Below are 24,830 nucleotides of genomic sequence, written 5' to 3'. Positions count from 1 at the left end.
AGGGTCCCGAGGAACCTGTGGGGTAAATGAAGAATCTCTTTTTACAGAGGTCAATGATATTATTGAAATGATATGGTGATGTATACACACACGCACGCACGCACGCACGCACGCACGCACGCACGCACGCACGCACGCACGCACGCACGCACGCACGCACACACACACACACACACACACACACACACACACACACACACACACACACACACACACACACACACACACACACACACACACACACACACACACACACACACACACACACACACACACACACACACGGCACAATGCAGATTAAAAACAAAATAACTGCAGTTCCAGACTGTCCTGGTGCACCACATGGAAACAGGCCTAATTAAATTATTGGTTGGAATCCCACCTGTTTCACCCAAACCCACAGTTTACTTCAGTACAGTTTTCTATAAAGCAAAATGTAGTCAGGTAAAAGAGGGTATAGGCTCCTTTACGCAGTGGTGGAAGAAGTACTATTTTTTTTTTACTGGAGTAAAAGTATCAATACCAGTGTAGAAATACTCTGTTACAAGTAAAAGTCTGGTATTCAGGATTTTGTTTAGTAAAAGTACAGAAGTATTGGCATCAAAATATACAAAGTACCAAAAGTACTCATTATGCAGAATGTCCCGTTTGACAAGTTATGTCTAAAATGTATGAAAAATCCTTCGAAAATGGCAGATCTACAAGCTCACAACTCGCCGCGATGCGTTGTTGTGAGCTTGTAGATCTGCTATTTTCAAAGAGACAAAGTTTAAATAGGGCTGGAGTGGTTAATGTATGCTTTGTAATAATAATCAAAATGTGCAAAGTAACTAGTAACTCAAGTTTTCAAATAACTGTAAAAGTACAATATTTGCCTCTGAGATATAGTGGAGTAGAAGTAAAAGTATAGAAATGTGTAAATACTCCAGTAAAGTAAAAGTACCTCAAAATTGTACTTATAGTACAGTACAGTACTTGAGTACGGTACATGTACTTGGTTACTTTACACCACTGCCTACCCGCCTTTACGTGACGTGCTTAATAGAAAACTAACAAAAAACATACCTACCAGCTAGCATATGATTCTATGAATGAATACTGTTGGAATAGTAACGCCAGAAATGGAGCGAAGGAGTTTCAATTAGTGCCTCCTGAGCAGATTTATTATAAACCGTGGCTATGGCATTTGAGTAAGTCCAGTTTTCATGACAATTCCAATGGCACTTAATGGCATCTTAATAAGCATCTGTTTCTATTCAATAACAGTTGTGCTAGCCAAGGTTTTCTACTTTAATTTGGTTAAACACTACATCAGACAACCGACTCAGGCACTGCACTACCTCGGGTCTTCGGCGATACACACAGCGAGTTTGAATTCGATCAGTTGGAAGGTTCTCGAGATACGCGAAGGACAGATGCGCACACATGCACAGAGAGTTCAGGCATTTATAGAAGGATTTGTGGTGGTGTTTTTTTACCACTTTCCTATCTCCCACTTGTCGTCTCTATCTCTCTCACTCTTATTATTGTTGTTATTATTATTATATATAATTATATAATAAAATCTAAACATATGAATTGTTATATTCTACGAGGCACAATTGAACTGATTCGTTGAATTTAAAAACATGATTAGTTCCGCAGGGATCAGAGTTCAGGATGAGGAGGAGTCTTTTTTCAGCATCAGATCAAATTCTTTCAACTGCTGCTGTTCGTACCCCAGGTCTTCCAGTTTATGGTGCACCAACTGTTTCTGACCCTGGTCCTCAAGTATGCTAGAGAAAGGTCCCTCAGAACCAGGAATGAGGAGGGGGGCGAGGGAGGAAGTCATTAAGGCAGGACTATGGCCAGCAGGAATCTGGTTGCCAAATAGGAGGCTCTGGAACTCACTGTGTCGTCGCTGGAGATCCTTCATTTGACTGCTGAAGTGATCCTCTGTGTAGGACACACGTCTTTCGGCTGCTTTGGCCTCCAGTTCCAACTCTGCAATCTTGACCTCCAGCAGCTGGACCTTATCCTGTAGTCTTTTCTCCTTCTCTTTGTGGGGTTCTCTCTTTATATGGGCTTGTGCTGCTCTCTGCAATTTATCCGTGGCTTTGCTGTATTTGTTCTGCAGCTCTGAAACGGTCTGCTGAAGCTTGTGTTTTTCCTCCAGCCACTCCACACAGTGGTCCTCCACAAGCTTCTCAGGCTCATGCTGGCTCTTCTCAGGTTCATACTTGCTCTTCTCATTCTCTGTGTGGGTCTCTTGCTTTTTCAGGGCTTGTATTGCTCTCTGCAATCTATCCTTGGCTTTGCTGTATTTGTTCTGCAGCTCTGCAACCTTCTTCTGAGCCTTGTGTTCCTCCTCCAGCCACTCCACACGGTGGTCCTCCACAAGCTTCTCAGCCTCATGCCGGCTCTTCTCAGCTTCTACCTTAGTTGTCCTCAGCTCCTCACAGATACTGTCCAGCCTCTCCCTCAGATGCTTGTTGGTCTCCACCAGATCACTCTGAGAGCGGGACAACGTCCCCAGCTGGACACCCAGCTTGTGGTTCTGTTGTTTTAGTTGATCTATCTCTGCCTTCTGTCTTTCAAGATCCTTGATATGTGAGTGATGCTGTTGTAGTTTGGTCTTCAGGCTCAACACTTCTTTGTGAACCGACTCCTCCCCTAGCTGGACTCTCTGCATCACCCTCTGTTGCTCCTTCTCCGCCAGGCAGTTCTCCAACCACGTTTTGTTGAACTGTTCCTCATGGGTAGCCTGCACCTTATGGATTAGTTCCCTGTCTTTCTCAGCCAGCATCTCTTGCTGCCTTTTCACAGTCCCTTTCAAAACCTCCACATTAGACTGGAGACCATCAATTTGCATCTGCAGCGTATTCCTCTCTCCCTCCCCTTTAGACCGGGCACATTCCAGCTTGCTGTGTGTGTGCTTCATGCTCTCCACCTGGCAGGCGAGAGAGTTGACTTCTCTCTCAGCCTTGTGCAGTCGTCCAGTCAGCTGGGTGTTCTGCTTGTGGCTGTGCTGCAGCTCTCTCTCCATGCGCTCCAACGGGAGACGCAAGGACTGCCGCTCCGCCTCCAGAGACTTAACCGTTAACTGTGACTCTGCCATCTGGCGGCTGTGGATGCGTTGCATGTTCTCCACCTGCTGGCCCTTGTTGTCTCTCTGGCCACAGAGCTCACCGGCCTCCACTTCCAGTCCTTTCAGTCGCACATGGAGCTGGACCCTCTCCTTCAGCAGAGCCTCCACACGTTTCTTATCACGAGACGGGTCAAAGCACTTGTACCGGGCCACCAGATCCTCCTTATCCCGCTCCAGATGGGCTATCTCTGCATCAAAATGGATCTTCCTCTCGTTGAGTACTTGTTCACTTTCTTCTATGTTGTGGTCAAACTGCGATTTAAGGGAGATGTATTCAAAATGCAGCTTATTGTACTCTGCTCTGTACTTCTGCATCTCCTCTTCCAGCTTGTTGAAATGCTCTCTAACTGGCCCCTTCATCTCCTGCTGCAACTGGGCTCTGAGGAGCTCCAGCCACTGAGGGTTCATCACCTTTAGTTGCAGCTCCTCCACGTCCCTGGTGCTGTCCTGTAGCTCTGACAGCAGAAACTCCAGGTTCTCCTGGTGAGACTGCTTGACACTCAGAAGCTGCTTTAGTTCTACTTGTTTCTGGGTCAACACATTCTGCAGATTGGTGTACTCTGCCTGCAAGGCTGTGTAGTTATGCTTGAGGTTTTCACACCTCATCCTCTCATCAGTCAGTATTTTCTGAAGCTCCATATCTGATCCCTCCAACCATGTGAGACTCCCCAGCTGGGCTGTAGGCTTCACTGCCCTTGGTTCCAGATTAGGGAGGGGTCCTGACTTGGTCAAGAGGAGAGGGCGGCATCTCGCCACTATTGCAGAAATGGTCTCACAGCACCAACACTCTGATAGCTAATCTTGCTGTTCTATTTATGTTTTTCTCTCGTGAGACTCTTACTCTCTACAGTAAATTGTGTGCCTCTGAGTGATCCTAGGAGTAACCCATTTCAACCCTATATCTTCACCCAACACAAACCATTGCCATGCGATGCCTAACAATACTGATTTGCGCAGGCGCCTTTGCAGTTTGTCCAATGCTAATGGCACGCTAACATCGTTAATAGTACATCACTGCCAGTGGTTGGTTCTCTGCTGAACTGGAGAATGTATTTTCTGTCGTCTCTTCTCTTGAAATCAAAGCACTTTGGATTCATTATTCCGACCTTTAATGAGCCAGACCTACTTTACATTCTGGAACTATAATGGGCTTGAGATAGGTATTGAAGATGTGATGTTATGTTATTGATTTAATTAGGCCAATGCCTATTGGGAACCACACCTGTTGGGAATGCATATCCTTCCGGTTGAAGTACCCGTTGTACCCATCTGTCTGTTTGTGTCCCTTTTATGCCTATACTGTATATGGGCATATCGGTCGGATCAGTTGTTCTCTGCACGTGCCACAGCTCCCTTCTACAAAAGGGTTTCTTTCTAAAGTCTGGCTTAACAAACCATTAAGATGTCCATGGCATTACTTAGTTTATTATTTATGGCAGATTAGGTCATGTCATCTTATTCTATACTTCATCTCTTTTAGCAAAGAGTCTGCCCCAGTAAACCATATTTGAATTCAGTTTTAAAGAGGTCTATCTGGTTTCAATGTTCTGAGGTAAATTAATGAATGCACTGATTTTCTATTTGAATGATTAGAATTCTGATTCTCAGAATAATGTTTATTCATAGATAGTTCTATTCCTTTCACTGTTTATCTTATATAAAATCTGTTTTCATATTAAGTAGTCTGTGATGTTTCAATCAATGAACAGAACACAATCCTATTACGCACTGAACTTGTTCATTATAAACTTCATTTTTTGATTGATTAAATACTTCATTTGTCAGAAATGTAAACAGCATGTTGGACAGTAAGACATCAAGGCTAAAAGGATAACACAAAAAAAGTCCTGGGGACTTGTTTCCATTGTGGTCCCTTCAGATGAAGAGCTGTCATATTGTGTGAGAGGACCAGAGAACAGCAGAGGATCTATCTCAGCATTCTGAGGCAGCAGGAATATCTAGTGCAACAATCAGTGCATCAACAGGCAACAGTCTAAAGGCAACCATACAGCAGCCTCATAGCAGGTGAACATGAAACAGAAAAGCACATGCCAAGTAACTATGGCAAATATGACACGGCATCAAGGTATCCAACTGTGGGCATAGGTTTGTGTCTGGATTTCCTTAACACATAAGTACGTATGATTGAAGTTAAGTGTAGGTGCACCGTCCTCCATTATTAATTTGTTGGATAAATTAGTTCATGTCAATACTAAAGTATTAAATCTATTTCCAAAGATGTATTTTGAGCTGAGACATTGTGAGTTAGAATGCTATTAGAATGCAAGAGTATAAACTATTGAGGGAAAGGGTTCTTGACTGTGTTGTTTGAGCCTGTGATCCAAGTGCTACTGTAGCTGAAGTATTTGGGCTGTTCAGTTTGGAATGGATGATTAGTGGCTGAAGGAGCTCGATAGAAAAGGGTTGTTGTTCTTAGCTGGGGGGTTGGCAGGGGGGTTTGTGGGGGTTTGTGGAAGCTTCCAGGGAAGCTGCTGTGGGCCCTTCTGCTGGGCAGAGAATGGATGTACCCCCAAAGCAGGTGTGTTAACGGGGGAGGCACTTATTCGGCCTGTGGAGTTCGAGTTGGGGACATTGTTCCACGGGGCATCGTGCAATCTAAATGAAGAAGGGGGCAGCAGCGCTTGAGGCATGTCCAAACTAGGTCGGGTCAGGTGGTTTTGGGACGAGGGGAGACTGGTGGGCTGGTGGCTCATTGGCAGAGGTAGTGAGGCACTGTATGGGGGCACAAGAGAACTGGAGCTGGAACAGATCTTATTTAGAATCAGTTTGGGCTGTTCAGTGAGGAATGGATTGGTGGGTGACAGAGCACTCAGACCTGATAGAAAATGTTTGTTAGCTGGGGGGTTGGTAGGGATCAGACTGTCCAGGTTAACCAGGGAGGCTGCTGTGGGCCCCAGGAAGGCCTCAGAGATCTGACACGTACGAGGGCTGGGGGAAGCCTTGCTCTCACCTCTCCCATTCACATCTATCTGTCCAAGTGAGACCCAGGGGTCTGAACTGGCCAAGTACCAGACATCACCCTCCGACATGTCCCAGGTGTTGTTACTGTGGGGTGGTTCTGAGGACTCCACAAAAACATCTACCAGGTCCATTAAGGCAGCCCCACCTTTGGTCTCCATCTCTCGTTTGCTCTCCTCAAGAGCTTTCTGGAGCAATACCACGTCTTCTTGGCAGCTCTGTTGCTCCGGCTGGCGCTCCTCCATGCTCTGGCTCAGTGCCATCTGGAGCTGCATCGCCTCATCCATATCAGCAGAGTTCAGCCCTGGCTTTTCATTTTTTTCATGGCTCATGGACAGGGCCAGCTGTAGTTGTACTTCCTCCTCCCAGTTCAGATGAGGGGAAGACATGTCCTTGTCACTTAGCAGAGTGACCAGCTCCTTGACCTTCCTCCGCACACAGGTGCCTCGGTCGCACCCATCCTGGTTCCTATACTGGAAGTCCTTCAGCGTCTCAATGATGTCGATGTTCTTCCGACAGTCCTTGGCCACGGACTTGGACCCCTTCTTGATCAAGTAGTCCAGCAGGATCAGTGCCTTGTAGACATGGCGCCAGTTTTTTCCATGGTCGTTCAGCCGCATCCAGATCATGCCCATGATCTCAGAGAAGGCCAGCTTGTTGTTGGTAAGTTTGGCAATCTCTGACATAAGCAAGCTCGATGGATACCCTGGATCATTTGACGTGGCCTCCCGTACCTTGATCTGAGCCTGTGTGTAGTGTTTGACAATGTTCTTTACCTGACGCCGGAACAATGAGGAATGCATGGCAGCAGTGGTAGGTAACAGAAGTTCTTGGAACAGATTCCTGATTATGATAGGAGTCGTGGATGTCGTCCTGATGATAATCTACTTGAAGGTAGAGTCTTGAAGAGGTCAGTGTCGAAGAGTCGTCCAGGAGATTCTTGGGAGCGTTGATTGTGAGACTGCTGTGCTCAGTATTTATTCTGTCGCCTTGGCGTCCCGGTCATCAGAGTGATGTCACAGTGATGTCCCTCTCGCCCCAAATATGGAGTTTGTTTCAGAATTGCTCAAATATGGAGGTCCATGACATCAGATTCTGAGTCTGGCGTCATAGTAACCATAGCAACCTGATATAAACAAACATGGACGCAATGCAAGGCCTTTTTTACACTTGGTAGCTATAGTAACTGTAGCCGTCTATCTTTCTGCCTGTATCCCTTGTAAGCTCATATACAGAGTTCCCTGATGTATAGTTTTCATCAGTATATTCCCATATGCGCATTAGTGAATACTGATCACATCAGGGATCTCCTTATATGGGCATGGAAGGGACAAGGACTGACAGATACAGAGATCTCCAGATTGGCGGTGCAACGTAGGCATGAGGGCCGCTATGTGGCCCTGAATGCCTGATGTGAGGGCCGCATATCGGCCCGACCCCCCGGTGCTCATATTATGGGCATATACTGATTACATCAGGGATCTCCATATATGGGCATAAAAGGGACAAGGACTGACAGATACAGAGATCTCCATACAGTATATGGGCATATCAGCATGCCCATATATGGGCATATACTGATGACTTCAGGGCTCTCCATATATGGGCATTATTGGGGCAAGCCCAGAGGTTGCATTGAAGTGCATTGGACATGATGGCGATTCATAGCTACTGCAGCTTAAAACAGCCTGGGGCCGGAGTCACAAACGAGCGAAAACGGTTTCGACCAATGGGCTCGACTCAAGAGCTTGCACGCGAGCTTGCGCACGGGGCTGCATACGGGGTTGCGCATGGAGGTGACGCAAAACGCATCACCTCTGTGACGTAAAACTTGTCACAGAAGCCCAAATAGGCCCCGGACGTCACATTTCTCCCAATTCCCAACCCGGAAGAAGGGGTGATTTAGGAGTGAGTAGCCTATGCGCTGTGTGAGCAACTCAATGCAAGTGGATGAGAGGGTATTTCCTGTGCCCTCTCTATTATTTCTAATAACTCTATGGCAAGGACTGACAGATACAGATACGTCCATATATGGGCATGAAAGGGACAAGGACTGACAGATACAGAGATCTCCATATATGGGCATACCAGTCAAATCGGCAGTGCGACGTAGGTATGAGGGTTGTTTAGCCGCCTCCACTCTAGAACCTCTAGTACTCATATGGGCATATACCGATGAGAACTATACATCAGGGAATGTATGAGCAAACAAGGGAAAACGCAGGCAGAAAGAGACGCATAGGGAATAGAGATCTGCATATATGGGCATAAAAGGGACAGACAGACAGACAGACGGCTACAGTTACTATAGTTACCTATTGTTAAAAAGGCCTTGCATTGCTTCCATGTTTGTTTATATCAGGTTGCTATGGTTACTATGATGTCAGACTGGAATCTGATGTCATGGACATCCATAATTGGGCAGTTCTGACACAAACTCCATATTTGGGGCAAGACTGACATTGAATTCTATATTTGGGCTTGAGAGACATCACTGTGACATCACTCTGATGACCGGAGCGTTAAGGCGGCAGTATAAAACCAGCAGCCCAAGAGTGCCAGGGACAGTATCAAGACACACAACAAATCATACTATCCAGGACTCCAGGAGACTCCATCAGAGCAGACAATCGCAAGACAAACTTGTAGAACTTTCTATACTGTGACCAATAAGTAAATAACGTTCCTGACAGGAGCATCAGTGCTGGTCTCCCACACCTTTAGACCATGCCTCCTCTGTTTGTTTTGTTCATTCTCTGGGGATTTCTTCTCCCCACATCCTATAGCACACCCAACACTCACTTCTGCATTCCGCGAAAGACTGTCACCTACCAGAACGAGCTGAAGATGTTCAGAGAGGAGGGGATCTGGGACTACACCACCATGCTCATGAGAGAGGATTTGGGTCTGCTGCTTCTTGGGTCCAGAGAAGCCATTTTTGCCCTGAATATCGACAACATTGATGATAAGAAAGCTGCAGTTTATTGGCGGGTTACCGAAGCACAACAGAGGGACTGTTCACTCAAGGGAAAAGATGCTGAGGTGGAATGCCGTAACTACATTCGAACGCTGCACACAATAGTCGATGACAAGGGGAATGAACCCAGAATGTATGTTTGTGGAACAAATGCATTTGAACCCACCTGCGACTATATGATGTATTCTGATGGACAGTTGAGTCTGGAGGGAAAGCTTGAGGATGGGAGGGGGAAGTGTCCCTTTCATCCTTTCCAAAGACACTCTTCCCTCATGGTTGGAACCAATCTGTATTCTGCCACAGCAGTCAACTTCATGGCTTATGAACACAGTTTCACAAGGTTCCGCAGCTCAGACTCATGGGCTCTCCAAACTGTTAGGAGTAGCTCTTGGCTCAGTGACCCCGACTTCATCCACATGGACTTTGTGCGTGAAAGCGTTGGCAGTCCTGATGGTGATGATGATAAGGTCTACTTGTTCTTCACCGAGAATGCAGAGGAATATGACTTCTCCAGCAAACTCATGGTGTCACGGGTGGCTCGTGTCTGCAAGGGGGATATAGGAGGTGCACGGACACTGCATAGGAAATGGACTTCGTTCCAGAAGGCACGTCTGGACTGCTCCATCCCTGAGCACAGCCTCCTGCCTTCCATTGTCCAGGATGTGTTCCTGCTGGAACATGAAAACTGGAATGAGAGCATCTTCTATGCAGTCTTTACACCTCAGTCAAGCTCGTCAGACATGTCTGCAGTGTGTGCATACAGTGTGTCTGCCATTGGAAAAGTTTTCAATGAGGGGAAGTTTAAGTCGCGTGTCGTCTTGAATGGTGAGTCCAAGTGGGTGACGTACAAGGGTGAGCTGCCTGATCCCAGACCAGGAGGTTGCATCAATGATGTTGCTCGACAAAAGGGGATTAATACCTCTTGGGAACTTCCAGACAAAACCCTGGAGTTCATCAGAGATCGGCCCCTCATGGACGAGACTGTTCGGCCGCTCAATAGTGGCCCGCTGGTGGTGAAAAAGGGGCCTTTGTTGACTCGGATTGTAGTGGATAGTGTTTTGGCACTAGATGGTGAGAGATACCCTGTCATGTTCATCGGCACTGAAAACGGCTACATTCAGAAGGCTGTGAACTACGCTGGGGAGATGTTCATTATTGAAGAGATTCAGCTGTATGAGGACCCCAATCCCATCAGGACTCTGCGTCTCTCTTCCGCCAAGGGCCAGCTGTATGCAGGATCAGAGTTTGGTGCTGTTCAGATGCCAGTCAGTAACTGCGGTCGCTATGAGTCCTGTGTGGACTGTATCCTGGCCAGAGACCCCTACTGTGCCTGGGACTCCGCCTCTGACCACTGCCGCCTAGTCTCCAGCTTGGCGTCTTCCTCTGACACCGCTATTCAGAGTCTAAAGAAGGGAGACATTTCACAATGTCCTCATCCAGAGCCAGAAGAGCCTGTAATAGTTGAAGATGTCGCCCTGGTTCCAGGGAACAACATTCTGCTGCCTTGCCAGCCAGACTCTAACCTGGCGCAGGTCCACTGGCGTTTGTCTGACCAAATACTTCACTCCGACAGCAGCAAATACTACATCTACGGTGGGTTTCTCCTCATTCACGACGCCTCAGAATCAGACGCTGGCTTGTACACCTGTGACTCCTCAGAGCAGGTCAACAAGAGAGGATACAACAAAACCATGGCGGTTTATCGATTAACAACAGCAACTGCAGTGATCATGCCGGTTTATCGATTAACAGCAACTGTAGTGTGTCTTATGGTGGCCGTGGCTCTGCTCTCTCTGTCCCTTGTTATTGTTTTAATGTGGAACCGTTTCAGGGGCACCAGTAAAACCCAGGAGGTACAGAGAACTAAGCCCCTGAATCCCACTCCTGGCAGCAGCACATGCACTGCCAATAATCACACTGTGGATCTAGAAGGGAATTATGTATAAAGTTGTGCACATGACAGGGATATGATCGTACTGTAGCGGTGCAACAGTTAAGAGAATTCATCGATGTAATTTGTTATTTAATAAAATAATTGATTAATAATCAATCCCTAATTTGGGCATGTCATTGTAAAGAAATTGGTGAAAAAAATATAAATAGTGAAAATGGCCGATCTACGAGCTCACTACCTTTTATATTTTGCAATTTTTAGAAGGCTAGAGGTTCAGGCCTCCTTACATACAAATACAAATATGGGGTTCCACATGGCTCCGTACTCTGATAATGGGTACTGCATATGGCAATGCTTGACCGACATCAAATTACTGACGTAGCTGACTGACATCATAGATTGGCTTTGAACTACCATGCAATATCCTGGGTCCAGTGCCTCAGGAATCTTCAACGCTTTTCAAACCATTTAAGGACCCCTTAGCTGGGAGATGAAGCAGGGACCCCCACTACACAGCACAATATATTTTATAGTTATATTATGTTTACTCTTTATCCTTTCTATTACTATGTTATTACATTCATGTTATTTCAGACATTTAACCACTTGAACCATCTATAGTAACTAAAGTTGACCTTTGGCACTGTACTTGGTCTGCTCTTTTTTCCCCCGCACCAAATTTCTTCACCAAAATCTTGTGATCTACTAGCTCACAGTGCGTCACACTGCGATGCGTTGTGAGCTTGTAGATCTGCTATTTTCGGCTAATGTTCCCCCCAGAATAGGGATGCAAGGATTCAAGTGCTTAAAGTGAAAAAACTAAACAAAAAAAACAAACGTTCCTATCACACAAAGATTTGGTGCCCCTTCTGTAGTAACTCTGAATACCTTATTGGCAACCGTTAAAAGCACTGTATAACCAATTAAAAGTTTGTTTCCATAGTGATCCATTATAAAAGAAACACCAGACACTGTACGCCCGCGAGTCACGCTGAGTTTGAAGTCGCAAGTTGAGATGCACAAGAGATATGCCACACAAGCACGTAGATTACATGCATTTATAGAAGGATGGATGACTTGGATGTTCACACAAATAAATGAACAAAATTCACAAACAATTGTTGTTGCCTGCTGCTCGAGACATAGTTGTTGAAAGGTGTGAGCACTTAATGCTAAATGTTGACACTATTACATTCATTCTATAATTTAATCTGTTTGACTGGTAAGAAATAACATAATCTTCTTCAGTTGTAATATGTAGCTTTTATGTATTAGTTCAATTGTTCAGGCTGTGACGTTTGTGACATTTTTGCACTCGTTAACATTGCATTCATTATGCCCCCCACCCCAAGATAAATTGTATTGATTGGCCAACTGCTTGAACAGGTTAGTCAGGGTGGAAAGTGTTGTCATTTGCTGGTGTTGACATGGGAGGGGCCAGTAGACATTTGGTTAGTTGTTCTTAGGGATGACTTTGCCTTGCGCCCAGAGGCAGCAAGCCAAACCTGATCTGGCTGCTGGCCAGGGGCAGGATGTTGTGGGGCTCCTGGGGACTACTGCTGCTATGTGACACTAAGTGACTTTCTGTGCCTTTCAACAGCCCCAGCAACACAGAGGTTCTCTGTGAGAAGTGTTTGATGTTAGCGTCAAGAGGTGGTGTGAAGACGTCCAGGTCAAAGGGGTCAATGTAGCTTTCCAACCAATCACAGACCTGCTGGATCCTTGGGTCTTGTTCGGACAGACAGTTCTTGCCCTCCTCTGGTCTTCTTCCCAACGTGGCACTGAGAAAGTGCAGGTCAAACAACAGCTGCAACGCTCTGTTCTGTGTCATAAGGAACACTCCCTCCTTCTCCTGGCCTTGCTGTGTAAGGGTGTGGTAATGTTGAAGAGTTCCGTCCAGGCAGGCTCGTAGCAGTAGGTTCAGGGTGGGCCTCGGTAGAGTGTGGCCACCCACCCGGTTCACCTGCACACAAAACTGGAACAACATTGACTGGATGAACCACGATGGCTGGACAGGAAGTCTAATTTTGGATGTCTTGGTGCCACCTGATTCAGCTTCCTCTTGGATCTCAAGTTCTTCCCAGTTGGTGGCTGTGGTCAGGATGGAGCCTGCAGACCCTGCATAAAGTGCTGTAGCAAATAAATCCACCAGCACCTTGGAGATGGCATTGGTCCAGATGCTGTATGCTTCCATGCTGCAGGCAATCAGCTCTTCGTTCAGACCAGCCCACTTGGCCTGTGCAGGGGTGACCTCCTGGAGGGCACTGGCTTTGCCCAGCTGCTCCCTGGTCTGGCCTGGGGTGACTTTGGCTGCAGCCTCGGCCCCACTCCATTCCCATAGGATGCACTGTCTGAGATTTGGACAGAGCTCGCCCATGGACTGGCACAGCCTGGCTAAGAACAGGACCGTGCTGAGGTGGGATGGGCCCGCGGGCCCTGGGACCAGTTTAGAGCGGACAGAGGACAGAATGTGACGCATGCAGGCCAAGCAGTTATTCCGTAAGGTGTCCACCACAGCATCGTTGAAGAAATTGAGGGCAGACATGGTGGGGCCCCGGGAAGTGCCAGGGTTTGAGACTGGGGCCGATGTGGTGCTGGAGGCTTTGTCTTGGGAGAGCAGGTAGAACTGCAGTTCATCTAGCCTGGTTCTCAGCCTGGCATCCAGGGAGGAACACAAGCTCTGGACACAGGGCGTCAGAGCTTGGGTCTTCATTGTAAGGCCGCTGCACTGCTGCTGACCTCGCTGGCTAACGCTCACGCAGGCAACATCCCTCAGCAGGTCCCCCGGGCCCTCCGACCACAGGAAGGAAGCCACGTCTATGTCATACTGCCCTCCCCCAAGGGTGGAGCTGGGATTTGGGTTTCCACCGGGAGAGGGTGGTGGTAACTGGGCTGACTGGCCCTCCAGGTTCCTCAGTGCAGAGCTGAGGAGTTTGGTGAAACTGACTGAAATGGCTTGAGTTTCCTCATGGGTGATGGCCTGCAGGCGGTTGAGGAAGAGCTGTTGTAGGAAGTATTCCCACATGGCCAGGGGACCCTCTAGCAGCTGCTGACAGACAGCACTCCGATGCTGACTGATAAATTCAGAAGAGAGGAGGTCCCAGACAGCATCCCTGATAGACGCCAACCCCTTCAGGCTGTTCACACATACCAGTAGACTGCTGATGCCACCACACAGATCTTCCTTGCAGGTATCAATCCACTGCTGCAATGTGTCTCTGAGCTCCTCTCTCTGGATTGGCTGAGCCAGGTTTCGCTGTGCGAGCTGGAACTCTGTGATAGAAGAAGGCAGGTATTTGAACAACTTTACTGCACTCATGTCCTGAAAAACCATCCAGCCTTTCCCTGGAAGTGTGGTAGCTGTGACATTCTCCAGCGTGGAGAAAAGCATGCCACAGCTCAGGGCTCCTTCCACTGGTTGTAGGTCCCCCTCTGGGGGTAGGTAGAAGATGGTGTAGGCCTGGAACAGGGTGTTCACATACAGCTCCACCAAGCTACACACCTGGGCCTTGATTCCAGTCACGTGCCATGGTTGGCTAAGAAGCTGATGAAAGGAGGCCTTCCTGGCCAATAGAAAGTCGGACAGGGCCTGTCTTGCTGAGCTGTCTTCCAGCAGCATGGTGGACACCAGCGCCTCAGCGATGGCCTGGTCTGATATTGCCTGTCCTCGCAGTAGTAACTTACTCTCCATGAGAATGTTGGACCTGAAGTGTCCAAAGGTGGAAACCTGTTGGATGAGGATGGGGAAACGTGTCAGGACGGGGTTGTAATGTGTCCCTGCGGAGTTGGTCTCCAGCTGCAGCTGCCTGTGGAGGTGACAGTACAGCAGGTAAAGTTGTGTAGCCTGCAGGCACTGAGATGACTCCATGGCACTCCAGATATGCACAGGGATCTCCAGCAGCAGCTTGATCTGTGAGGCCATGGTGTAGAATTTCTCTTGCCACTGGTTTTCCTGTTTGTTGCCGGTCTGTTGCCAGTTATTGGTTCTCCCTTGTTGTTTCAGACTGTGGCAGTACTGGTGCATGTCCTGTATGGACCGGACCACACCTTCTGAGCGCTGTCGCATCTCACTGATGGTGTTGGCTGCGTCGATCAGGTCCCGGTACCGCTCTCTGACCATGTGTCGCAATTCCTCTTTCTTCTGTTCGATCTCGCTGCGGACCCGGCGCTCGATGCCGCGGATCTCCTCTGCATTGTACCGCTCAAACAGTACCTCAGAGTCCCGGATCTCGGACACCCGGACGGACTGTGCCGAAGCCTCGGCCATGTTCTGAGGTTGAAAGGTTGTCCAGAAAATTATATTGTGATAAAGTGACAATGCTCTTCATGAATTCATGTTCTATAAGGTGTTAAATTGGCAAAATGTGTCCTGGTTTACAGCTACAGCTTCAATGACAAAGTTGATGTCTGAAACCCTCTTCCCCTACAAGAACACCTTATATAGCCTGAGCAGAGCTCTGGGTTTACGTCACACACAAACCAATTGCCAAGCCTGCGTATTGCCTTATAATGATGATTTGTGCAGGTACCCTTGCAGTTCATTCATGAGTGTCCTGAATTTGGCATTGTATACAGAGTTACATTTGCATACAATGTTCTTTTAAAGGACATTCTAACAGAAATGTACAAAAATAATTTATTTGATTTTACACATTAACTTTTTTATATCTAAGTAAGAGGTGTTTAAACTCTTAACCTAGTAATGAACTGTAATCAACCTATCAGGTTCTGAGAGGGGACGGGACTAAAATAGGAGGAAGAGAGAATCTGAGAGTGAGAGAAATATGTGAAAACAGTGATGTTTAAGTGTTGGTTATAAGTTCAATAATCAGGTAAATGTGGTCACCAAATTAAGAGCCAGGGTGAGGATATCAGCATGTAATCCTGTTAAAAACAGGAAGGTCAGTATGTTTTGTCACTCAGTATTTCTACCATTCTACCGTAGCTGACATTAATAACTACAAGCTGGTCAACTAACAAGCTAGCCCGGAGAAGAAAGGGTGTGGGGGTACTGGCTTCTCTAGTCTAGCACACACACAGACAGACAGGTGGGTGTGGTTCTTCTCCATTGGGAACTGTGAGTACAAACAATACTTTCCTTGATGATTTCAAATGAGCTCCAACAAGCATGCCAACAAAACTGGTATAATACCAATAGTTGGGGGAAAAAAACAACTGGGTATTTGTTTATTTTGTTTTATTTGGGCCAGCATGACACATGTTAGGAATGAATCACATGGTTGTGGAATAAATACCTTTCTGTTATTACATTCAATCTTTGTTGATATTTATGTTTGACAGTAATGTGGTTCATGTGGTAAAATGTTAGTTTAAATATGGGGGTTTTAAGCTCACAATACTTTACAGCTATACAATAACCCGAGGAGGCCTTTCTGCAGAATTGATTGATTGGTTGATCTCATTCTATTTACCTGCTACCCCTGTAAGAGAAGATAATTATGTATACTTACATTGGTTTCCTTTAAAGATGATGATGATGATTGTAATTATTATTATCCTATCCTATCCTATCCTATCCTATCCTATAATTGAAATGACCTCCAAAAGTACGTCCGGGGTTGCTCAGCACAAGATCACTCCACTTGCCCCAAAACTTGCCACAGACTGTTGATCAGTGCTCTGGCTAATACTTAGGCTTCTTTCCCCGCCTTCAATGTACTTACATATTGTACAGTTAATAATATAAAACTACATTGGACATTTTTAGCCACACCCACCCTACTGCGCATCTCCATATATGGCCATATCAGTTCACTGGTGCAATGTAGCTGTGATGTAGCTGACCGGGCCTAGATGTGAGCTCCGCGAAGCGGCCCAAACCTCTATCCTATCCTATATATATACATATACTACTATACTACTACATACTTATAATAAAACTACTATAATTGAAATGACCTCCAAAAGTACGTCCGGGGTTGCTCAGCACACGATCACTCCACTTGCCTCCAATCTTCCTACATACTATTGATCAGTGCTCTGGCTAATACAAAGGCTTCTTTCCCCACCTTCAATGTACTTACATATTGTACAGTTAATATAAAACGAAATTATTTTTATTCAAGCAAATTTTTTGCCACCTTTTCTTTTGACCGCTAGGACCCCACCCTACTGTGCATGTGTGACATAGGCGCACACTGTTACCAAGGTTTCCGATGCTTAGCGGCAAACCACCTAATTTGGAGCGTGAAATTGCGAGAGGACGAACCACGAACCACACTCATGTCACCATATAAGGACTTTCCAATGCAGCTGCCAAATATGGACTGTGTTGTCTAACCTCAATGTGTCATCATGGCATCAGGCCTGAACAAATCAGTCGGCATATATGGCCATACACAGGACAACGACTCCACTACACTACACAGTACAGAGGAGAGTACTGTGAGGGCTGCCATTATCAATGATTATGTCTAATTGTCTCCGCCAGGAGACTATGTTTTCGTTCTCGTCCTTCCGTGTGTCCACCAAGCTAACATTGGTCAAGCTTCACGTGTCACGTGACAATATGTTGAAAGGGTGTGCTTTGATTGGCTAGCGAGACGCATGATGAAATAGAGACCTATAAATAGGTGTGTCACTTCAAAAGATCATTTATATCTTTTGAAGTGAGGTAAGACAGGATTAATCAGGAACAGTACTGGCGGAGACCTGTGCTCCGAGGAGCACATTTTCTAGTTGTGTTTTCAATTTCTCCTTTCACATGGCCTTTTCCTTGGAGGACTTGATGCAAAAAGGAGTTTAGCTTGTTATGAATTCAGTTCCAACATTGATACAATAGTAGTAGTAGTAGTATATTAAAAAAAAAAGTTATACTGTTAAAATTAAGTAATGCAATACTTTATTTTAAGCAAAATGCCATACAGTACTGTTGTTTAAAAAAAGAAAGCTATACAATACCATAATACTTTGTTCTTGTGAGCCTAAATTGTTCACAGCACAGCTATCTGTTTTTATATTTAATTCTTCATTGGTGTTTGTTGCAATAGATACATGAAATTAAAGTGGTTGGATTCAATTTATGTAATGTGTTATCCCTGACCTGGGTCACTAGAATAGCTCAAAACAAAACAGAATGCAGTATACAAGTATAAGGCTCAGCTTAGAGTTGATCATTGATTTGATTGATATGCTGCAGTGTCAAGTGATATTTTCTCCAACTAAATTCAGCTAATCAAAGAGGAGCTGTGGTCATAGTACAGCACTGTTTGAGAAACTAGTTGAAAACATTATAGCCATTTTTTTTACAGTCTTGTACTTGATTTAACAAAAAGAATGGAAAAAAAGTTTTGGTTGATTAAAACAAAATACAAAAAGAAAGTCAAAACCACTAAAAGTCACCTGCTGAGGGCCCGAAGGTGTGTTGGCGCAGTGGTGTGGTGTGCTTGATCAGTTGCCTCTACTACAGACAGTTCTCAGGTTCAAGTCCCTTGCCATCAATGTACACGGAGGACCATCATCGGGGGGACTGCGTCCCTCCCCTGTTTCCTGATAGTTAAAGGTGGGGGGTTATGTCTGAAAGAACTTTACCCAGGTTTTACAGAAATACACCTTGACTCATTCAGTGCCATTGACATGGCTGTGGGACTGACTGACCTGACTTTGACCAAGGTTTTTTATTGTTCCTTCAATGTTCAGTGCTCTTCTTTTAATACTGTTGTTGTCTGCAGAGGTACCAAACTATGTTTTGTTGTGTATGCAATGACAATAAAGCTCTTATCTTATCTTATCTTATCATGTGTTTTCAGTGTTTATCCATCAGATGGTGCCGTTTGCAAACCAGCGATCACCATCCAAGTCCCTCAGACACACCGAAGCAGCAAAACCAAGCAGCAAGATCACAAAAAAGACACCACATTGACTCCCTGTTAAGAAAACACCTTTTTCTCTGCTCTCTGTTGTTGTGGGGGAAAACTACTCCTCATTCAGCTGCCCATATATATGGAATGGACGATTGCGGTGAAGAATAATATTCTATTCTATGACTTTTCAAAGGTGAGCGAAAACACTGGCAGTGTTGCTGTTGCAACTAGACAATGTGTTTTTTTCACTGAATGAGTTGAGTGATCAAGCTGCTGACCTTCTGCAGAGAGGGTCAAGGAGTGTGTGATGTCCAGATACCAGGGTGGAGTTCACAAAACTTGAAATGTCTTTCTGTAAAATATTAGCTGAGCAGATTTCTTTCAGACATAACACCCCACCTTTAACGATCAGGAAACAGATTGCACTCTATCCACTATCGAAGATGTACAAACCTGCTCCCCCAGCAGCCTCTTCCCTCTGAGAAGATGTCACGATGTGAGAAGGCGGCTAAAAGGATTACGGTACTCTACCATCATAAATCACCATGATGCCATGGCTGCTACACTAGGCCCCCTGAAACCCCAGGGGTTCCCTGGACCTCACATTGAGAACCAGTGAGCTAAGCTACCAATTACTCTAGTCTACACATTAAATTAAGGTTCACTGTACTGAAACTACACCCACCCCATGCAGAGAAACAGACTAAGTTGTGGTTCAAAACTAAAAAACCCAAGCCACAGTGCAAAACAAGCCAACTATTTTGCATGCTTCTGTGGTGAAGGAGATAAATCATTGCTGTGTAAATAGAAGGTTCTTGGTTCAAAACCAAGGATGATTCCCCCTCCAAGTGTACAGTATCTCTAATCTTTCACTAAAGAGCATGCAAGAGCATTGATTCAGTATGAACCACAGTGGTTAAGATACAGAACTTAGATAACTGAGACTGTGAGGGTAATTGGTTCAAGTCCACCTTTTGTAAGAAGGAGAAACAAATTATAACCTTAACTTAATATTTCAAATGTAGTTTTCATTTAAGTAAGAGAGGCGTTTAAACTCTTAAACTAGCATAAAAAAATAAAGACACGCATGTACACAGGGAATTGAACCCAGGTCTCTCATGTCACTGGCAGCAGCACTAACCAGTTGTCTATTCGTCAAGGCCCACTGATGGGTTTGTTATACATCTTATACTTATACCAAGGTCATGGATACAATGTCATTGGGGAGCCAGGTGTCAATCAACTATAATCAAGGTTCTGAGAGGGGGTGGGACTAAAAAAGGAGGAAGAGGGACAGTCTGTGAGAGTGAGAGAAACAGGTCAAAACAGTGATGTTTAAGTGTTTGACATATTATGTTCAATATACTGGTAAATGCCAGGGTGAGGATATATCAGTGTGTAACCCTGTTAAAAACAAGGTTAGCGTGTTTGCAGCTGGGTTTTCACTCAGTATTTGTACCACCACCAGCTGACATTAATACTACAACGTTAACTAACTAACACACTAGCCTGGAGGAGAAGAGAGTGTGTTAGGCATTTCAACAGGTTTCTGAGTGAGTATGGATGCTATCTGAGTCTGAGAACTGTAATGACATGGACATGTATAGTTGAAGGACTATGTTTAGTAGTGTTGTGGTGTTTTGGATAGTGTGCTTCAAGGCCCTGCTACCAAAGCTGTTACAGTAGAGGTGCTCAGGACTTGTCACTTCATTCCAGAGGATCTAGGAGGTGCACACAGACAGACGGGTGGGGCACTGGGTTCTCCTGCACACAGACTGTCTGTGATGATAACACAGTGGTTCTCAACCTGTGGGTCGGGATGAATTCTTTTTTTGAGGGGGGGATTTTTTTTAGACGTAGCCCAAAGATAGAGATACCATTTGATTAGACAACCTCAGGTTTCCAATGGGACCTTGTCATGCTACCTTGTCGGGAAGGGGGCTAAATACCTAATGATTCAAAGTTAAGACAACATTTTGGCGAGGGGAAAAACGTCCATCACCATTTTCCAAATGGTCCCTTGAGCTGTCACCTCAATATATGTAAATGGAAATGGGTTACATGGATACCTACAAGCCTCCCCTGTACAGACATGTCAAATATATGCCAATCTCATAACGTTTTGGGCAAGAACCATGCAGTTTTTTGCATGCAGCACAAATATGTAATTTCCGCCTATTGTAAAAAGGAGACCACTTTACTGCATCTATAGCTGTATGAGACCATTTAGTTCCATGCTCACAATACTGTACAGCTATACAATAAGCTAACTGGGTCTTTCTGCAGAATTGATTGATTTTATTAGGATTAAATTTCAAATAGACACAATCCTGAGGATAGCACTTAACACACTTACTGTATTTCCAAAGTGGTCCTCAAGTGTAAAACAGACAAACATTACAAACGCATGGAACTAAATAAATAAATAAAATGTATATAATAAATAAAGAAAACCACTCTAGTCTAGTGTCACTTAAAATAACCCAAATGCACCTAAAACCTAATTAAACAGAACTAAAGCAATAAAAACAGTCTACAATGTAGATTTCAAAAGAATAACATTATTAAATGCATGCTAAATACCTTTCTGTTGTTACATTCGATGTTTGTTGGGATATTCATGTTTGATAGTAATGTGGTTTATGTGGTAAAAATACGTTGTTTAAATATGATGCCTGGGGGTTTTAAGCTCACAATACGGCACAGCTATACAATAAGCTAACTGGGTCTTTCTGCAAAATTGATGGATTTTATTAGGACTTAAATTTCAAACAGACAAAATCCTGAGGATAGCACTTAACACACTTACTGTAGTGATCCTCAAGTGTAAAACAGGCAAACATTGCAAACGCATGGAACTAAATAAATAAATAAAATGTATATAATAAACAAAGAAAACCCCTCCATTGTCACTTAAAATAACACAATTTCACCTAAAACGTAAATAAACAGAACTAAAGCAATAAAACAGTCTACAATGTAGATTTCAAAAGAATAACATTATTAGATGCATGCTAAATGAGAGCATGCATATAATCTTAATCATATGTACATTTTTTTTGTAACCAAATTCAGTTGGTGGGCTGAAGCTCTGAAGGTCGCTGCCGTCCAAGCATCATCCCAGGCGTCTAAGGTGAAGATAGCGCTGACAGTTTGAAGGTTAACTAACACACTAGACTGGAGGAGAAGAGAGTGTGTGAGGGATTTCAACAGGTTTCTGAGTGAGTATGGATGCTATCTGAGTCTGAGAACTGTAATGACATTGGACATTTATAGTCGAAGGATAGGATGTTTAGTAGTGTTGCAGTGTTTTGGATAGTGTGCTTCAAGGAACAATGGTCAAACATTGGCCAAATTGTCAAATTATATAAGAAAGAGGCACAGACTGACTGACAGGTGGGGGTACTGGGTTCTCCGGCACTCCCATCATGTTGGAAAACTGCAGCAGCTTTCTACCGTTTTCAAAGCAACTGTGATAGTAGAGGCCCTAGGAGGAGTCCACGCGCGACTGATTATTCTTTTTTCTAGTTTGGATTTTTGGCATCCATAGGACCTCTAATATAGGGATTTTGATGATCCCAAGAAAAAAAGTGGTCCAAAGTGTGTTTTTTTCAATGTTTTATTACGCCTATGAGACCTGAAGGATGGCTGGCTGGAACGCCGGCGAGTCTTTCGGAGACTGTGGAATGCTCAAATTTAGACGTCGCCCAAAGATAGAGATACCATTTGATTAGACAACCTCAGGTTGCCAATGGGACCTTGTCATGCTACCTTGTCGGGAAGGGGGCTAAATACCTAATGATTCAAAGTTAAGACAAACATTTTATATGTAAATATGTAATTTGTTTTTTTATAATAGGGCGGAAATTTCATATTTTTTTACTGCATGCAAAACACTGCATGGGATTGGCATAAAGTTGGCATGTCTGTACAGGGGAGGCTTGTAGGTATCCATGTAACCCATTTCCATTCACATATATTGAGGTGACAGCTCAAGGGACCATTTGGAAAATGGTGATGGACGTTTTTCCCTCGCCAAAATGTTGTCTTAACTTTGAATCATTAGGTATGTATGTAACCCCCTTCCCGACAAGGTAGCATGACAAGGTTGGTCCCATTGGAAACCTGAGGTTGTCTAGAATCAAATGGTATCTCTATCTTTGGGCTATGTCTAAATTTGAGCGTTCCACAGTCTCCGAAAGACAGTCTCTTTGGACCACTTTTTTTTCTTGGGATCATCAAAATCCCTATATTAGAGGTATCATCAGATGCATGCTAAAATTAGAGCATGTATATAATCTTAATCATATGTACATTTTTGTGTAACCAAATTCGGTTGGTGGGCTGAAGGTCGCTGCCGTCCAAGCATCATCCCAGGTGTCTAAGGTGAAGATAGCTGAAAGTTTGAGTGAGGAGGTGAAGGCTTGCATCCAGTGGTGGAAAGTAACAAGTACATTTACTCAAGTACTGTACTTAAGTACACTTTTGAGGATTTTTTACTTCCTGGCCCATTTTCAATACTTTTACTTCTACTCCACTACATCTCAGAGGCAAATATTATACTTTTACTCCACTACAATTATTTGACAGCTTTAGTTTCTAGTTACTTCGCAGAAATTATTATTACATTATAAAACCTACATTAACCACTTTAGCCCTATTTTATATCTCGGCCATTTGAAAATAGACGATCTGCAAGCTCAAAACGCGTCGCATCGCGACGCGTTGTGAGCTTGTAGATCTGCTATTTTCAAACATCCAGTTTCATAAGTACCACCAGGGTCAAACATTTAGGTGAGCCACGATGTAGGGCACTGCTGAGAGGGTGGTGACATGTTCACAACCAATGTCCAACTGCTTGTAGAAATGGATCTGTACAATATATTTTCTTCCTCTGTGTTCAAGCACGTGCTGCATCCCGTAAGCCTGGAGCTCCTCGCCACTGCTGTGGAGTCTGGCTCTCATGGTGAGTCACACACCCTGTACGAATAGTATCATTTTGTAATGAGTTTCACTATATTCATCTAATTAGCAGTGGTGTAAATTAACTAAGAACATTTACCCAAGTACTGTACTTAAGTACCATTTTGAGGTATTATTACTTTACTGGAGTGTTACCAATTGTAAGTACTTTTACTTCTACTCAACTACATCTCAGAGGCAAATATTGTACTTTTTACTTCACTACAATTATTTGAAAACTTTACTTATAGTTACTTTGTAGATTTGGATTATTATTACAAAGCATACATTACCCTTCAGCCCTATATACAATTCGGCCATTTGAAAATAGCCGATCTACAAGCTTACAATGCGTCACGATGCACCGCATTGTAAGCTTGTAGATCTGCTATTTTCAAAAGATTTTTTATACGTTGTATAGATTTGAAACTTGTGAAATGTGACATTCTGCATAATGAGTACTTTTGTACTTTAAGTATATTTTGATACCAATACTTTTGTAATTTTATCCAACTGCTTAACTGTTTAACTGCTTTAGTAAATCGGAGACTCCTTCCAACCATGTCATTCACTCATCTCTCCATCGCAGCTCATTTGTCTCAGGAGAGAACCTGTTCCCCTGTCGTCAGACTCCAGCACAGAGGTACGCCCAGTCAAGGAGAACTTTTGTTACAGCGTGTAAGTGACAGCTCATGCTCATTGTCTGCTGTGACTTAAAGGTAGGGTAAGTGATATTTCGGGATATTTTTTGGTTAAAAAGGTTTAAGTACTATATTCTGATAGTAATCATTGCTACAGAGCATTTGTTCGGTCACAGGGGTCTCTCCAGCTCTTTAGTAAACAGAATATAGTACATTTTCAGGTAGGGGACAACATTTAAGCCAATCAGGAGAGAGCACTGAAAAAGCATGTTCTGTTTAATAAAGAGCTGGAGAGACATGGGAGACTCCTTTTACTGAACAAACACTCTATAGCAATGACTACTATCAGAATATAGAGCTATTTAACACTTATTTTAACCAAAGTAAATCACTTACCCTACCTTTTAACTGTTGAGATGTAAATCGG

The 24,830-nt window shown here is 44.4% G+C and overlaps 3 protein-coding genes across 3 annotated transcripts; 1 reads left to right on the top strand and 2 right to left on the bottom strand.

Moving 5' to 3' along the window:
- Positions 1-1,654: 1,654 nt before the first annotated feature.
- On the bottom strand, positions 1,655-4,364 carry LOC311036112 (centrosomal protein of 83 kDa-like; the record flags this gene model as incomplete). The annotated part of the gene is made up of 2 exons (XM_084044634.1): positions 1,655-3,850; positions 4,350-4,364. 2 exons carry the CDS (start codon positions 4,362-4,364, stop codon positions 1,655-1,657), a joined length of 2,211 nt encoding a protein of 736 aa, XP_083900760.1.
- A 4,469-nt stretch (positions 4,365-8,833) lies between these two features.
- LOC311036111 (semaphorin-4E-like) lies at positions 8,834-11,029 on the top strand (the record flags this gene model as incomplete). The annotated part of the gene is made up of 1 exon (XM_084044633.1): positions 8,834-11,029. One exon carries the CDS (start codon positions 8,834-8,836, stop codon positions 11,027-11,029), a length of 2,196 nt encoding a protein of 731 aa, XP_083900759.1.
- A 1,410-nt stretch (positions 11,030-12,439) lies between these two features.
- Positions 12,440-15,244, bottom strand: LOC311036110 (conserved oligomeric Golgi complex subunit 1-like; the record flags this gene model as incomplete). Its single annotated transcript, XM_084044632.1, has 1 exon — positions 12,440-15,244. The coding sequence occupies one exon, from the start codon at positions 15,242-15,244 to the stop codon at positions 12,440-12,442; it is 2,805 nt and encodes a 934-aa protein (XP_083900758.1).
- Positions 15,245-24,830: the final 9,586 nt, after the last annotated feature.

The sequence above is a fragment of the Gymnoscopelus microlampas genome (assembly GCF_963454915.1).
Source record: "Gymnoscopelus microlampas genome assembly, chromosome: 20".
Taxonomy (NCBI): Eukaryota; Metazoa; Chordata; class Actinopteri; order Myctophiformes; family Myctophidae; genus Gymnoscopelus; species Gymnoscopelus microlampas.
The sequence above is the reverse complement of the archived record's forward strand: the minus strand, read 5'-3'. Positions and strand labels throughout refer to the sequence as shown.